At 35.6% G+C, this 17,079-nt stretch overlaps 5 protein-coding genes across 10 annotated transcripts in view; 2 read left to right on the top strand and 3 right to left on the bottom strand.

Moving 5' to 3' along the window:
• Inae (inactivation no afterpotential E) overlaps window positions 1-693 on the bottom strand; it is a 108,768-nt gene extending 108,075 nt beyond the window's left edge. For 2 of the 3 annotated variants that reach the window (XM_076786697.1, XM_076786701.1), the window contains exon 1: window positions 570-693. The gene's annotated coding sequence lies outside the window, so the exon portion shown is untranslated. Of the gene's footprint in view, window positions 1-197 lie in introns of all 3 variants that reach the window. The other variant, XM_076786698.1, reaches the window with a different exon arrangement.
• Window positions 694-1,443: 750 nt separating this feature from the next.
• On the bottom strand, window positions 1,444-3,526 carry Gmer (GDP-L-fucose synthase-like protein). 2 transcript variants are annotated; one of them, XM_076786705.1, is made up of 7 exons: window positions 3,376-3,526; window positions 2,877-3,025; window positions 2,686-2,800; window positions 2,491-2,619; window positions 2,194-2,407; window positions 1,978-2,115; window positions 1,444-1,899 (listed from the first exon to the last, which is right to left on the bottom strand). In XM_076786705.1, exons 2-7 carry the CDS (start codon window positions 3,011-3,013, stop codon window positions 1,664-1,666), a joined length of 969 nt encoding a protein of 322 aa, XP_076642820.1. In that variant the 5' UTR covers window positions 3,014-3,025; window positions 3,376-3,526; the 3' UTR covers window positions 1,444-1,663. The 2 variants fall into 2 exon arrangements, with proteins under 2 accessions (XP_076642820.1, XP_076642821.1); XM_076786706.1 differs by lacking the exon at window positions 3,376-3,526 and adding an exon at window positions 3,107-3,330.
• Window positions 3,527-3,989: 463 nt separating this feature from the next.
• LOC143353402 (steroid receptor RNA activator 1) lies at window positions 3,990-5,163 on the bottom strand. Its single transcript, XM_076786707.1, has 3 exons — window positions 4,999-5,163; window positions 4,340-4,822; window positions 3,990-4,258 (listed from the first exon to the last, which is right to left on the bottom strand). Exons 1-3 carry the CDS (start codon window positions 5,015-5,017, stop codon window positions 4,095-4,097), a joined length of 666 nt encoding a protein of 221 aa, XP_076642822.1. The 5' UTR covers window positions 5,018-5,163; the 3' UTR covers window positions 3,990-4,094.
• Window positions 5,164-7,325: 2,162 nt separating this feature from the next.
• On the top strand, window positions 7,326-14,283 carry Sec24cd (COPII coat complex component secretory 24CD). 3 transcript variants are annotated; one of them, XM_076786695.1, is made up of 17 exons: window positions 7,326-7,484; window positions 8,421-8,545; window positions 8,620-8,722; window positions 8,814-9,961; window positions 10,024-10,149; window positions 10,265-10,444; window positions 10,531-10,726; window positions 10,960-11,075; window positions 11,144-11,554; window positions 11,791-11,917; window positions 12,001-12,161; window positions 12,242-12,421; window positions 12,558-12,759; window positions 12,836-13,030; window positions 13,102-13,293; window positions 13,381-13,574; window positions 13,669-14,283. In XM_076786695.1, the coding sequence occupies exons 1-17, from the start codon at window positions 7,457-7,459 to the stop codon at window positions 13,810-13,812; spliced, it is 3,828 nt and encodes a 1,275-aa protein (XP_076642810.1). In that variant the 5' UTR covers window positions 7,326-7,456; the 3' UTR covers window positions 13,813-14,283. The 3 variants fall into 3 exon arrangements, with proteins under 3 accessions (XP_076642810.1, XP_076642811.1, XP_076642809.1); XM_076786696.1 differs by having other exon boundaries at window positions 8,811-9,961; window positions 12,836-13,027; XM_076786694.1 differs by having other exon boundaries at window positions 8,811-9,961.
• Window positions 14,284-14,422: 139 nt separating this feature from the next.
• Peng (Pumilio and CPL domain-containing protein penguin) lies at window positions 14,423-17,073 on the top strand. Its single transcript, XM_076786704.1, has 2 exons — window positions 14,423-14,970; window positions 15,127-17,073. The coding sequence occupies exon 2, from the start codon at window positions 15,137-15,139 to the stop codon at window positions 16,994-16,996; it is 1,860 nt and encodes a 619-aa protein (XP_076642819.1). The 5' UTR covers window positions 14,423-14,970; window positions 15,127-15,136; the 3' UTR covers window positions 16,997-17,073.
• The last annotated feature ends 6 nt before the right edge of the window (window positions 17,074-17,079 follow it).

Genomic DNA, 17,079 nt, shown 5'->3' with positions numbered 1-17,079 from the left:
GAGGGTGCAAATCATTCTACCAATCAATTCCCCATTCCAGAGACGCAATCAATACTAATCAACTTATCCCTGTCTCCAGAATTAAGCACCTTACTACTTCGTGCCGGAGACGTTCCGACACCCCGCATCTCCTCTAAGAAACGAGCAGAGATTACGCTTTAATCCATCTCGAACCAAAATCATCCTCGAGAATTTACCTCGGTGGTCCGAACCAACAAGTAAACAATCGTCGACTTGTTCCACCTAAGACGTCTTATCACTGGTCTTCAGACAAGCATAGTCTCCGGGTGCATAGTCCGCGGTATCCTCTAGAGCAGTATCTTTATTGAATCGCGATACTGTTCGTGCGGCAGAGGCGATCCGGTTCAACGATGACTCGGTGAAATCGCACCGCTGCTTCCGCTTACGTGATTCGTTAGATTCGGAAACCCCATAGCGGCCGCGTACCCTCCCGGCAAAGCCGATCGGCCGGCGTTACCGTGCACGGTGGCAGAACGCGTGCGAAACCACCCCCGTCATTCTATGGTAAGAATTATAGGAAATTCGCGAATCCTGTTGGAGCATCTCACCCGCGGACCCAGGACCGACGCCGCACCACGTGCAGAAGGAGCATCACGTCGGCGGTGTGCCTCCCACGATATCAACGCGGAAAACGCTTATCACTTGTGACCGTCGAGGTGAGCCACCTCGAGCGCGACTGAGCACCGAATTTCACCCACCGTGCACCACCGACGGCCACGGGGGCGCTCAATTTACCTACACCGACGCGCAGGCGTCGCGACGCCTGCCTGCCGCAGACGCTGCGTTGCGGCGACGCTCCGCAATGATAGTACGATCGAGCATTGCCGGCCAGATGGTCGTCGTCCCTGCATCCTACCAACTCGAGCAGTGCAACTGGACCGATGCTCACAATCCGCTGTTCATCCCCACCACTAACGTCACAGGTTCACTGTATGTGAGTGGTGAGAGTAGGGTGGACGACTATTGTGACCGTCAATGTTTAACAATTTTTAATGGTCCTTGCAGAAATTGGGAATCGGAAGTGTACTGCACCCATGCTCACAATTCATGTCCACTACCATCATTAACGCCACAGATTCACTATGAGAGTAGGGTGGCGACTATTTTGACTATTGAAGTTTCAGTGCTTTTTCCGAATTTACCCACAGAAATACTTGGATCCATTCAGGCAGTTGTTTAAATTTACTCATTTTTTTATGATAATCAATTGAACTATCTCCTATTTCAATTGATCGCCGCGTGATTCACGCTTCTCATATTATCATCCACTGTAAATGTAGTTCGCATTTGATATTGAGACTTGTTTGCTCGCGTCGACAGACAATTGTATCGCTCATTAAACATCTCATTTTAAAAATACACTTTGATGATTGAATGATCTTTACTTGAAAATAATTGATCTTTATTTTACAAGAAAATACATAATATCTACAGAATATTTATTCAAAAAATATACAATATTTATAACGATACTGCTTAGCTTACGAGTTCATTATTGAGCATAATTACATCTAACTCAATCCCAACCTTCCAACAGATAATCAGACATACAATTCGAAGAGAAACGTTTTAAATTAATAATATTATTTGAATAATTATAAGCTGCGAATATGCTGAAAATTGAATATTTAAATACTATTTATTAATTCCTTGCTTTATCGTAATTCACTGTATACCAGTCAACACTTTCTTTAATGGCTTCGTTGAATGGTGTAAATTGGAAATCTGGTAAATATTTTCGCAGTTTGGCGTTGCTCGCTGTTTTCTTGTATTGTCCATCGGCTGCCGATAAATCAAATACTATTTTCCCTTTGAAATTGAACGCCTTCGCGATTGCGTCAGCCACTTCTGCTATTGTAACTTCTTGAGATTCGTCCACTGAATAAGACAAGAGTAAATAATTAATTGGAGAGCTCTACATAGTAATATTATGTTTAATTTATACTTTCTGTGTACCTGATAATATTATTGGCTCCACAGAATCATATTCTCTCAATACCCATATTATTAATTTAGCTAAATCTAAACTATAAATAAACTGTCTCAAGGGTTTTCCAGAACCCAATACAGTAAAGATTTTATCTTCAGTATTTCCTGAAAAATATACATCCCTTCTGATTACATTCCGCACAATATACGAATCTTAAAAAATTAATTACAAATGTTCTATACCATCTTTTATTAGATCATGAAGTCTTCTCATTAATCCTGGTATAACGTGACTAGCACTGGGATGATAATTATCATATGGTCCAAATACATTACAAGGAATGACACTGGTGTAAAGTCTACCATGCTGTTCATGATAGCCTTTATTTGCTATATCTATAAGCCGTTTGGCATAACTATAACCATAATTTGATGGATGTGGCGGGCCATTGTGCACCTAAAGAAATTACAGAAAAAAATATAGATTGATTACATAACACTAATTAGAATTTTATATAGTAATAAGAAACAGACTATTACCATAGTTTCGTCAATGGGATATGTAGTCTTGTCAGGAAATATGCAAGTTGACAAACACGAGACAACTTTAACAACTCCATTTTCATGAGCAGTTTGTAATACATTATCATTCATGTGAATGTTGTTCCTCTAAAAATTCAATAGATTAATGTAATGCTAATCAGATGTTATTCTCTTCAATCTCATTTGAATTACCAGAAAGTCCAGATTATGGGCCATATTGTGAAACAGGCCGCCGACCATAGCAGCCAAGTGAATAACATGAGTTGGTTTGTGTTTTTCAAATAATTTTTCTGTACTTTGTTTATTACTGAAAACGAAAAATTTTACTTCTGCTAATCTGCTAGGCCGAGTACTTGATTTATAATAACGAAAAAATAAGCTACCATAAGTCTGCATCTTTGGAACCTACAAATATCCATTTTTCATTTTCATTTTTATTCTTTTCAATGACACTTTCAATGGCTTTGCCCACTAATCCTGTTCCACCAGTTACGAGTACAATCTTCTCTTTTTCAGTCATGTTTCATAAAATCTACGTGAACAAATATTTAAATGTTAAAAATCTGACCGTTATGTATCGTAATTATAAATACCATATGAAAAATATTTATACAGTCATTCGGAGCTTTGATTTCACCGCTATGGTTAATTTATGAAAATACGAGAACAATGTTTAAACATATGTTTTATAATACTTTGGAAGACAATATGCAAAGGTACAACTTGATATCATTTTGATAACGTGGTCATTTATAGAAATGTAAACACGATTGTGTCTTGTAAAAATGATTTTATAGATTGAGGTGCACACATCGACATGTATACACACAATAAGACATTCACACAATAATATGACTCGCTTATAATAATTTCATAACTTACACGTAAAAAATCAAGTACAAATTGGTAATTCATTAACTAAAAATATAATTTGCCACTAACAGAGTTAAAACTCGAAAACTGACAAATCTTACGGTTCGAATGTCAATTACTTTCTAACAGAAGCCTTTGCTGCCATCTGCCACTCTGAATTTGAATTGTATAGAGATGGACCAATCATCTTGTAACATTTCGTCATAGACGAAATATAACAGTAGACTTAACAGTCAATGTAATCACCTGATATGTGTTTTTCTGTCACACGCAAGCGCCACGGCCGTTTCTGTGCCATTACCATTTTCTGCAACCTTACCAACAGAGTAATGAATAGCGTTTATTATTTGATAGGAATTGTAAGATTGCACTTATGTAAAAGAGAATGTAATATTGAGTACCGTAAACAATTTTGCCTTCAATCAAATTTCTTAAATTTATTCACATAGACTCATAATTTCAGTTATAAAACATAAATTACATAAATTACACAATAAACAGAATTAACAATTCTGGAATGATTTACATATATGTATATAAATATATACACATATACATATATGTAGATGTATATATATATATATATATATATATATATATATATATATATATAATTTATATACGTATTATTATTAGAAGCACTCATTACTTAAGATTAAAAAAATTGTTATTCAATCCTTTCATTATTACTTTCAAAACATTCCATCAAATAAAAATAATTATTATTATCATGTATTAGATTGCATTGCACTTGAATCTCGTTGCTTGATCTTTAATTCTAAAATGATATGCCTAATGCCAGGTACCCAAGGATGAAAGCATAGGCTAGGATGCTTCATCATCAGTGACAGATATATTTGATCTGCTTTTTCAACATTCCCTTCTTGTAATGCTGTAAAAAATATGTTATATTATCTCTATAAATCATTAAAAAGTTATTGATTTGAACAAAAAAAAACCATCTGCAACCAACCTTTTGACAAGTTTAAAATATTTTTACATATAAAATCACTTAATTCATCTTCTAGCCATTTAGCTTTTAATATGTCTACTCTTTTCTTTACTTCCTCCACTCTCGTTTCACTTATATGCTCATTGATTACAGTCTCTAAACTTTGTAAGACTTCATTCAATGCCTGTTCTTTGTCAATCTTTAATGATTCTGTGACATTTTCTGCATCTACATTGGAAGGAGATATCAATGGAGGGTGCAATGCTGTTGTCAAATTAATGGAAGATTGCGGCAGTGGTGGAATAGTCATTGATGGACTTGATACTGAAGACTCCTTATCGGAAGCTTGTGTAGAAGATAATGGAAACGCTACCCTCTTGTTCAATACTCGTTTAGTGGGTGTACTTGTAGAACTTTGCGTACCGGTATATGCCCAGTTTGGAGGATCGTTCCATCCTGGATCATGACCAGGTAATAAAGACTTTTGCAAAGAGAGATTTTTACCTATAACATAAAAGTATATATATACATTTGTTCCTGAGGTCATTTAAATCATTAAAATCAATTACATTTTCATGCGTACAATAACAATGAAAAAACCCCAAAACATTATCCATTTCCACAAAAATGCTCATTAAACTTAAAGAAAACAAAGGAGTATTATAAAATATTTAAATTACTTGTCTCGTTTTCGTTCATTCTTGAAGTATAACCTTCCGGAACTACAAAAAATATAAACGGAGACAAACACGATTAAACTTCCAATTTACATCTAATTATGCATTTGTTTACATGACATAATATAACACATCTGTTCAATATTAAGTTATCACTAAATCTGCTGATCCTGTGACTAGAATTGACTAGAATCTAGTTACATCGTGCGTTGTTTTGCGCAGAATCGTATTCTATGTTGACCGCGCGGGAATATTTCAACCTATTTGAATTCAAAATTCTATTTACACGACGATTTTATTTTTATGACTTACAGTAGAATAAATTTTCAACTGGATAACTTTATACCTATACAAGAAACGATATAATTTAAACAAAATTACTGTGACATTATAGATAACTTATAGACAACACCGACTTAAATTCTAAATTTTACTTTTTCGTGTCTGTGGGTGATATTTTTCATATTTCTTCGACTTCAATTGCTTGAATTCTGTACTCCAATCAATTGTGTACCAAGCAAATAGCTGCAACTAACTAGCACAGATTATAAATCTCGAATAATAAAGTACCTAATAAATTATGTACTATTACCTAACGTGACCGAGCAATTATTGACAAATTTAACGCACGAACGTAGTATAAAGTAAAACGATTTGTGAATCTGGTTAGTTGTGATTTTATTGAAGTGAAAACTTGCAAACATGAAGTTGTTTCGACCCTCTAATGTCTACGAAGAGTCATGGTATTTGTTTTGTTTAATCAAACTTTTAGGTAAGAATTCTTTAAAAAGAACTTATTATAAGTACAATTATTTTAATATTACCAGCTTTTTGTCATAACATTAATTTCAACATGCTAACTTCCAATTTTTACTTCTCCTAGGATTATACCCCATAAAATTTCACAGATCTCGATACGTGAACCAATTATGTGGAATTATAGTGCTACTACCCTATTACGCCCTTCTTAGCGCTGTGTACGATTATACAAATCATGTAATGCAATTTATGACGGCCGTAACGGCGGTAACTAAAATTCGAAAAGGCAGACGCTACCTGAACATCATTCTGTTACCGATAATAGTGATATCAACTACACTTCAATGCGACAGAACACGACAAGTATTCGAGGATATACGCAGCATCGATAACAATGTGAAATTTCTGAACATTTACATCGACTATAAACAATGCATGAAAACTGATATCGTGCAAATCACGACTGTAATATTTGTCACGATACTTTTCAATTTAATGGATTACTATGGGTGTCTTGATAATAATGGAAACTACATGTACGTTCTCATGTGGATCGTGGATCGAATACCCGATTTCGTTAGCTCAATCGTGATATGCACGTTCGCTGTGCTAATAAACAAAATTAAATATCGATTTCAAAAAATCAACGAGGTCCTCGACGATATTGCCCAAGGGAAAACTTTCATTTCTGTTACCCAGTCGTCTCACGCGAACAACGGTAAGCTTCAAATTTTATAAAATACAAAATGAGCAATTTTTTTTAAACTAAAAGGACTATTAAACAAGGAATATTTTATTCCTATTTCTTCTTTAAGGAAGATGAGTAAATTTTCATTAAAAAATTCAACATTTTGATTAATTAAACTAATAATGAATACTCGAAGTTTAGATTTCAGGTTGATGTTGTCAAAAGTGCTCGTTTTAAAACTGTGGAAAACGTTGTCGTTATTAAACGATGCATATGGATTCCAATTTAAAGTTTTAACGTCGTTGTACATTTTATACCTATGTTTGCACATATGTGTCGTTTACATGTTATGTGATAACGGTGTATATGCAGTGGATACAATATTGAGTGCACTGTGGGGTTCTTTGGATATAATAAAATTGGTTTACATAATCCACTTATACCGTATATTATTGATACAGGTAGTTCAAGGAATGTTACTATTTTCGATTCCTTAATCTTTGAAACATGTAATTCGTTTACTCAATATTATCGTATTTTATTTTTACAGTATATTTAAACAAATACGAAGTACATTCGTCTCGAGGTTAGCACTAAAAAATGTAATTTTAAGTATGTACGATATCGAGCATTGGTAGCTGTTGATAGCATAATTGCCACCTGGTTTTTAAATAATGCGCTGATGTATGTACCAACCAATTGGCTGGAAAATTTCGAGGTGCATGCTTTCTCTACGAAGAGCTTGAATCCTGCGAAATGTTTAACATGCTTTCGTTATTTGGCGAGGCCACGAGTTTTTCTTCATTAATAAATGTACAATTGATGGGAAACGATGGTGTCTTCATTTCATTATTCCTTTTAACATGTTCTAATTTTTATCATGACGTGTCTCGTCAGCGTGCATGAGGCGCATGCGCAATGCCACCTTACGTGGCATCGGCAACAATCACTATTGCAGCGAAATACATTTTCTTCATTTTACTGTAAACAGTTGTGGAAATATTAACTTTTGTTATGGTTCAAATACGTACAATGACACAACGTGAGTACTCAATATTTTCCGTGTGTTATGTGAATTTCTCGTTTGCGTGGCCCGTTCGTTAACGTAATTCGTGTGCAAAATGGCTTATTACCTTTTTATCATTCGAAAGCAACAGAAGATTTTAATAATTAGTCATTGAGCAATAACACTGTTTTCGAATCACCAACACACACGTTTTATGTATGATCAGCGTTTACAACTTACGGAGATTGTGCAGATGGTTTTGTATAGGTTATCTTACGTCTGTCAATGTGAAGCATATTTTGAACGTTTGCCACCAATTTATAAATTCTTTAGTATGCCAATGAACATATTGTCTGTATTTTCACGTGTATTACATTCGTACACTAAACAAATGTGTCTCATTTTCATAACACATTGTTTCAGAGAATAATGACTACAATAATGTCATGCTTACTTTGTACAATCTGTTCACACTTTATGAAGCATTGCATATTCCTATGATTTTATCAACACATTGAACATTTATTCCTAAACAATTTGTTTCCTAAACTTGTATATTTTAGCATCATAATTTCATCGATCTAATACAATGCAGAAGCTCAAGCTGTGCATCTTTTCCCAAAAGTTTTACATATAGGAAATGATATACAAAATTCACATTGATCTAAAAAAGAAAGTACATATCCAAGTCTTCATGTGTACATATGATAAAGTGTTTTAATGTTTGTGATCACAACTGTCAAGATAAATTTCAAGATGTCATTTAAATCTTTTGCTATTGATATCATGAAATACTATACTCGTGTAATTAAAACTAATCAAGTGAAATATTATACTATATTTATAAATTTATTTATTATATGTATTTGTATACACATAACATATTATGTGTACATTATAATATGACCTAGTTATATTTTCATATTGATAAAATATATAAATTTTATGTTAATATAATATATTATCTTTCAGGAAATACTCAATTTGAACCATCAACAAATAATCCACACATTATGCCATCGTCAACCGGTCAGAATAATATAGTTAATCAAATTTCCAACATGTCTTTGGGTGATCAACAAAGACCACCATCTGCGGTAATTGATCTTTGATTAAATAATAGTAATAACGTTAATATTATTCAATATTGATACCAATTAATATATTGCAGAATTTTCCTCTACCACCTCTACCCGGGAAAAGTACTCCACCAATGTCTACACCTTCAAATATCAGTAGATTTAACAATGTCCAAGATGCACCACCTGGAGCTGGTTAGTATATATAACATAGTAACCTGTATAATCATAGTGATGAAATGACATAATAGATAATGTTTATACTATGTATATTTAATTGTAGTAGGGCCTATTGGACAAACTGATCCTGGTGGAAACCCTTTGTCGCCAATTTCTGGACAAGATTTACAGCAGAAGGCGATTCCAAAAAATCCTTCCACGTTTCAGTCTGGTTTCCCTTTCTCTGGACATCCTATGGACTCTAATCTAGGACAATATTATCCTGGCCAAACTACATTACCTGAACAAGGATTTAATGCAGGATTAACCAATCAAAGTGGCCAAAGAAACGTCGCTGACCCATCTCCCGGACAACCAAGTTTCTCTAGGCCACCACCGACGGGACAAAAATCAACTCCACCTTTACCAGGCCAACCGAATTTATCTAATGTACCAACGCAGGGACAACCAAGCCTCTCCAATTCACCTCTACCAAGACAACAAAATCTGTCTAGCCCATCAATGCCATTTCAACCACATTTATCTGGGCCTCCATTACCAAGTCAACAAAGTCAAAATAATGCAACTCCACATGGAGTACATGGGCAACAGAATTTGCCTGGACCACCGCCACCAAAACAAAATTTATCAGCGCTGTCAAATTTGCCTAGTCCTCCTCTTCCTGGACCTCCTTTGCCGGGGCAACAGTATCCACCAATGCAAGGTCAGCAAAGACCTGGCCAATCCTATCCGGAATATTCGAGCATGCCATCGTATAATCTACATGGTCAATCGAATCTGCCTGGTCCTCCTTTGATGGGTCAACAAAGCATGCCTTCGCCTCCAATGTCAAACCAACAAACTATGCCCCCGCCTCCGATGTCGAATCAACAAAACATTGCTCCGCCGCCAATTCCGAGTCAACAAGCTTTTCCCCCGCCTCCGATGTCAAGTCAACAAAACATTGCTCCACCACCAATGCTGGGCCAACAAAACATGGCCACATCTCTGTTACCGGGTCAACAAAATTTCAACAGACAACCATACACGGGACAACAAAATTTACCCGAGCCACAAGCTCAACCTCCATTACCAGGTCAACCTATGGGGCACATGATGAATGCTACTTCGAATTTACCATCATCAGGGCAAAGACAGTACACGTCTGCTCCTCCTATGCAGGGACAAACTATGGGAGCTCCGTTAGGAGTTAATCGTTTCACGCCCGGTGCAATGGCTGGTTACCAAACCGGTGGATACCAAGGCTATAATAATGTATGTTTGTAATAGCTGAATCTACTATGCTCTACTATGTTGAATGGTTTCTTTTATCGCAGGATATGTACAATGCTCAAAGAGTTTCATATCACGGTGGTACACCTGGTCCAGGTGTAGGATATCAGCAAGGAGATACTCAGACGCAACAAGTTAAACGTTTGGATCCTGACCACATGCCAAGCCCGGTAAGATAATCAATTAACACTCGCACGGCCGTTAGCGAGTCTATTTACACCTAGAATTCACTGATTTTAACTTTCATTGATAGTTCATATTAATTTGAAATTTTTATTTACACAGATTCAAGTAATACAAGATGATCAACGTGACAAAGGGGATGTGTTTATAACAAATCAAAGTGGATTGGTTCCACCATTAGTAACTACCAAGTTTATAACGCAGGATCAGGGGAATGCATCTCCTAGATACATTAGATCCACAATGTACACTGTTCCTACCACTTCAGATATTTTGAAACAAGTACCTAATCTGTTCATTAAATGCAATATATATATATATATGTTGGTATAATTTCGAGTTGTTCATGTAATGAGTTTCATTTGCAGACGAATGTTCCGTTTGCTGTAATAGTAAGTCCAATGGCTCGTATAGCGGAAGGAGAGTACGAACCGCCTATTGTAGATATGGGAGAGAGTGGTCCAGTTCGCTGCGTCCGATGCAAAGCGTACATGAGTCCATTTATGCAATTTATTGATGCCGGCAGAAGATTTCAGTGCATGTTTTGTAAAGCAACCACTGGAGGTACCTACCTCGCCTTTTCTGTAGAACTTTTTACGTGCCATCTAAAGGTGTACGAGAACCCGAAAATGTCTGGTCGATTTCCCGAGAATTTTAGGATTCTCGAATATATCGAGAATCCCGAAATTTTCGAGAACCCAACTCGTTTCGACCCGATACTTTTCTGACTTGTCCTGACCATCGGGTTTTCGCACGTCTCTAATTTCATCCTAACATCTGTTTCTTTTGTATTTTAGTTCCAGAAGAATATTTCCAGCATTTGGATCATACCGGTCAACGCATGGATCGCTATGAAAGACCAGAATTAATGTTGGGAACGTATGAATATCTTGCTACAAAAGAATACTGCAAAGTGAGTAAATTAACACAACAATTGCATACAATTTTATTAAACAATTTGTGTCTTCCTCTTTTTTTTAGAACGATACTTTCCCTAAACCACCAGCTATTGTGTTCGTGATCGATGTGTCTTACAACACAGTTAAGTCTGGCTTAGTCAATTTACTCTGTGCGAAAATGAAATCAATTCTGCGGAATCTGCCCGTTGACGTTGGTCAATCGAAATCGAACATGAAAGTAGGATTTATAACGTACAATAATACGGTACATTTTTACAATGTAAACTCATGCCTTGCCCAACCGCAAATGATGGTTGTGGGAGACGTACAAGATGTGTTTATGCCACTCCTTGACGGGTTCCTGTGCGATGTTGAAGAAAGCGAAGCCGTTATCGACAGTTTAATGACGCAGATACCAGCCATGTTCGCGGACACACGCGAAACGGAAACTATTCTTGCACCTGCGATACAAGCTGGACTAGAAGCACTAAAGGTATTTTTATTAATCAGATTCCGGCAAAATTTTAGAAATTCTCATTTTTAGATTATCCTATGTAAACGTCGCATCGACAGCTTGGTCATTAGCGACGCCTATATCAGTGTTTAGATTTCATTGCATATGTTTATGAAGGTTTTCTTTGTTTGGTTTTGATTTGTAGATTCCGTTAAGTTCTTTGGGGATTTTGAATTTTGATTTTGAATTGAATTGAATTGAATTTTACATTTAAGGCTTCGGACCGTGTTGGCAAATTACTGGTTTTCCACTCTTCCTTACCGATTGCTGATGCTCCTGGCAAATTGAAGAATCGCGACGATCGTAAAGTGCTTGGGACGGAGAAAGAAAAAACGGTATTAGGTAAATCGTTTATTCATATTACTACCAGTACTATTCCTACCATGAGTACAAACACTATCTGTAAAATATTTTTATCTTTTCAGCACCGCAGAATAGCGTTTATAATAACCTAGGGCAAGATTGTGAAGGTGCAGGATGTTCTGTAGATCTGTTTATCTTTAATAATTCGTATGTAGACATTGCAACGATAGGTCAGGTTGCCAGATTAACCGGCGGAGAAGTGTACAAATACACCTACTTCCAGGTATTATACACCTTCATGAGAAGTTATATGTTATTTAGTACTTAAGAGTATGAACGACCGATAACTTTTAATTTTCTTAGGCCGACATAGATGGGGATCGTTTAATCGCGGACGTTATTAACAACATTAGTAGACCAATCGCATTTAATGCCACCATGCGTGTACGCACGTCTACTGGTGTTCGAGCAACCGATTTCTTCGGACATTTCTTTATGTCGAACACCACAGAGATGGAATTAGCTAGTATAGATTGCAATAAGGTACCATTAATTCTAATTGTTCGATAAATAAAGAAGAAGACAACAAGAGGCGACGAAAAGTTGCTCGATGTTGCTTCAGTGTGGACATAGCTTTACGATTCATCGGTGCCATTAACGTTTTAATTCAATATTTCAGGCAATTGCCGTAGAAGTGAAGCACGACGACAAATTGACGGAGGACGAGGGTGTATATATTCAAGCTGCTTTGTTGTATACTTCCTGCAGCGGAATCAGAAGATTGCGTATCATTAACCTTAGTTTAAAGACATCGTCTCAATTAGCTGAATTATACCGTGCGTGTGACCTAGACGCCATTATAAATTTCTTCGCCAAACAAAGTAAGACGAATTCCAAATATTTACCTAAGTACACACGTATTCCAGACGTCCGAAATTGAAATATATTTTTGTACAGGTGTTTTCAAGTTAATCGAATCGTCTCCAAAAACTATAAAGGACAATTTGATCGCAAGAAGTTCGTGCATGCTAGCTGCATACCGGAAACACTGTGCCTCCCCATCGAGTGCTGGTCAATTAATATTGCCGGAGTGCATGAAATTACTCCCACTTTATACAAACGCATTATTACGGACCGATGCATTATCTGGTGGTAATATATTTTTATCCAATCTATTCACTATCCAACGATTGTCTATTAATTAATAACTGAAATGTTCTCAGGTGCTGACATGACTATCGACGACAGATCTTTTGTTATGCAAGCTGTTGCTACGATGCCTATTTCAATATCAGTAGCGTACATTTACCCGAGGTTATTTTCCTTACACAATGTTGATCCTCAAGACACAGAATTACCGCAAATGCTACGTTGTTCTATTGACAAATTCTCCGAGGACGGCGCGTATTTACTTGGTAAGCAATATTGTTCACTATTTTCTGTATTTTTATCCCCGGGAAAACCACGGAAAAATACGTTATTTGTCCTTTTCGTTTCTACAGAAAACAGTATCCATATGTTCTTATGGCTGGGCCTTGGACTTTCTCCACAGTGGGTACAGGCAGTGTTCGGAGTTCCATCAGTGGTCCAAGTTGACACAGATCGTACTTCACTGCCAATATTAGACACTCCATTAAATAAACGAATAACAGATATTATCGATCGTATGCGCATGGAGAGGCACCGTTGCATGAGGGTAAGTAGTTAAAAAACGGAGTTCTAAATCACTTTGTAACATGCAAAGTATCTTGAATATTTAATAATGCATATAATTGATCGCAACATTTCAGTTAACTATAGTGAGACAGCGGGAGAAACTTGAAATGGTGTTACGTCACTTCTTGATCGAAGATAGAGGAAACGATGGAAGTCCCAGTTACGTTGACTTCATTTGCCATATGCACAAAGAAATAAGAACACTTCTTAGCCAATAAAATAAATCTCAAACGAACAGTTATATTGTGTTGGAAAAAACCTAGTTTGCTACATGTCTATGGCTGATCGGTCACGTTATGTCAAGAATCGGATTAGATTATTAGACCGAGTTTACCGAGAACTCATTGGGGGGAACATGGATCGTGCACGCGATGACGCGCACATTGGAAAGAAAGATGGATGATGTGAAATAAAACTAACGTACATTTATAACTTAATACCTATCGGAGAAGGCGATGAACATTAAGAGATAACCAATCATTCCGCGATTTATAATGAATCGGCGCATGTGAAGGGAAACATCCAGTTGCACTCACTCATACACAGTGATTTATACACGAATAATTGTAAAAGTAAAAATTGTATTATTAATTTTTATTTTAACTAGGTCATTAATGTTATTATTATACTAAATTAATTAATAAAAGAAAACTGTATTAAATCATTATAAATTTATATATTAAAAAGTATATCTTGTGTTAATTAAATAGTACTTCCGCAATTTATGCAATGTGTTAATGTTGTTTTAATACAATACACACGTATATACGTTGTAAACTTGATCACGTTCGTGCACGCGCGTGAAACAGTTTTAAAAGATTATTTTGAACTTATATTCGTTTAAGTATCACTAACAAATATAGCACATTTATGATTGAACGACTAATAAGTTTCTTATATATACATATATATACGCATTCATAATGCACTCGATTAAGTTGTGATTTTTCAACTTGTTTTTCATTATTTATGTAAGAAACGAAATAAAGTATGTTGTCAGCAATGAAAAATGAAAATTGCGTTTGAATGATTGTTTACGAATTGATTTTAAAATAGTATTAAGCTTCCGGAGAAACATAAAAATTTACAATATTACGATTTATCTGAAAACCGTTCAAAAAGAGCGCCCTTGAAAAATGTTTTTGGACGATTTACATTTCCATGGTGAGATAATTTACCACTGTGCGGCGTGCAACTGAACAGCGTGCAACAACGTGCGCTTTGTATCACGTGTAGCAGCGAGCATACTTATTAATATTTAGTAATTAATGTTTAATTATGACTAAAACAATTTCATTGAACTGAATTTAATGTAATATACGTATGCAAGTGCGCGCAAGTCTAAAACATTATTGAACCACTAAAATATTCCTCAGGTTAGTTATAATCTTTTGTTGGTTATGTTGATCCGTTAATGTCAACAATATTTCCGTAATTAGTACATTTTATCTGTAAATGTAATATTAATAAAAGTAGAAAGGAAAACGATCTTGTTTTTATACAGTATGTTACGTATTTATATTTTTGTAGAGGTGTTGCAAAATGGCAAAACGAAAAGGACACACCGATACGGAATCAAAAACTAAGAAGTTTAAATCGCACGCTGTCGCCAACGATATTGTAAGTAATGAAAATAATATTTCTCACGATGATACGGCTAAATCGAAGAAAGAGAAGAGAGGAATGTATGAAAAACCCTTAATAAATGGTAACCGTAAATATGGTGTAACGGGTGAAAAAGGAAAACAGGGAATAAATCAAAATCCAGAGCAAACGGAGAAACCCAATTGGATGGAAATTAAAAAGCAGAAGAAAGAATTAAAGGAGAAGTACAAAGCAAAAAAATTGAATGATATCTATGAAATTGCAATTAGAGCTAAAAAAATTGGTGAGAAGTTACGTAGGTCAGACTGCAAAGCATTAGAACGTAAAAAGTTGACTTTACAAATCCATGACTTACTGAGGTCTCATTATAATAAAGTAATGCTCACACATGATTTATCTCGTATTATTCAATGGATGATCAAGTACAGCGATCAAAAGATTCAAAGAGAAATTTACGCTGAGTTAAAACCTTTCATCACAGAAATGATTTCATCAAAGTATGCAAAGAACTGTGTGAAAAGTGTATTGAAATATGGACCTCTGGATTTGAAACATGAGGTCATTTCTAATTGTTACGGTAACATTGTGAAGTTTATGAGTCATTCTGTCTCTGCACCCTTGATAGAACTTATGTACACAAAATATATAAAGAATGCGGAGAAGAGATATTTCAAACAGGAATTTTATGGTGATATGTACAAACAAGCTAAAGACAACGAAATTAAATCTTTGTCCGATGTATATAAGACTGCAGAAAATATGAAAGCAGCAACATTAAGTGCTGTAAAAGGAAATCTAACAAGGATATTAAACAAAAAGCTTTTGCACTATACGTTTGTACAGACCATTCTTCTAGAATACTTACACGAATGTTCGGCTGAAGATAGATCAGAAATGATAGTCATGTTGAAAGATTCTGTAGTAGAATTATCTCAGACTAAACCTGGTTCAAAAATTGTTGTATTGTGCATATGGCATGGTACTAACAAAGACAGGAAGTTGATTATGAAAGGTCTTAAGGAAAATGTAAAGACTGTCTCTATGTCCGAGCATGGATATTTAATATTACTAGCTCTGTTTGATACAGTAGACGATACTGTACTCATAAGGAAGATTATATTATCAGAAATTCAGAAAGATCTCACAGACATGGTACAGAATGAATATGGAAAACATGTTATTTTGTATTTAGTAGCCAGAAGAAGCCCTCGTTACTTTCATCCCAATATAATCTCGTACTTGGAGCAAGGAGATAAAAATGAAGCAAGTAAAAAGTTACCAGATGTTCGGGAGAAAGAGCTTTGTGATAGCATTTCTGATCTGTTACTCGATGCTGTAACAAAAGAAGTTGCAACATGGTTGTCTAACAGTTCTATGGCAATGGTAACATTGGCAGTTCTAAATGCAGGTGTTGGAGAAAAATTGAAGCAAGCTTTTGAGTCCATTGCTAAATACATCACTGACCCTGATACAAAAATTAAAGAAGAGGACACTGAACATAAGGTTGTTGAACATTCAGGTTTGCATATGATGTTAAAGAAACTTATACAAAACGATACAAAATTACGAGAAAAGAACGAAGCTACGTTTGGAGAAATATTAATTAGCCATTTAGAAATAAATGTCATAGAGGAATGGATAGAGTTCAATAGAGGTTGCTTCCTGTTAGTATTCTTATTAGAAAACGAAATAGGATTAACGGTGGATACTCTACGTTCTAAATTGAATCCGATAAAGGCGGCTCTGAAATCGAAAACGAGTCCGGGAGCAAAAATCTTATTTAAAAAATTGAGTTAAATGTTTACCGTAAAAATTGTGAATTTGACAAGATGTTGGTTTTAGAAGCAGTTGTAAAAATGTGACAAATTTAATATCAGTGG

The sequence above is a fragment of the Halictus rubicundus genome, chromosome 4 (genome assembly GCF_050948215.1).
Source record: "Halictus rubicundus isolate RS-2024b chromosome 4, iyHalRubi1_principal, whole genome shotgun sequence".
NCBI lineage: Eukaryota > Metazoa > Arthropoda > Insecta > Hymenoptera > Halictidae > Halictus > Halictus rubicundus.
Note: the sequence above shows the minus strand (reverse complement) of the source record. Positions and strands in the feature narration are given on the sequence as shown.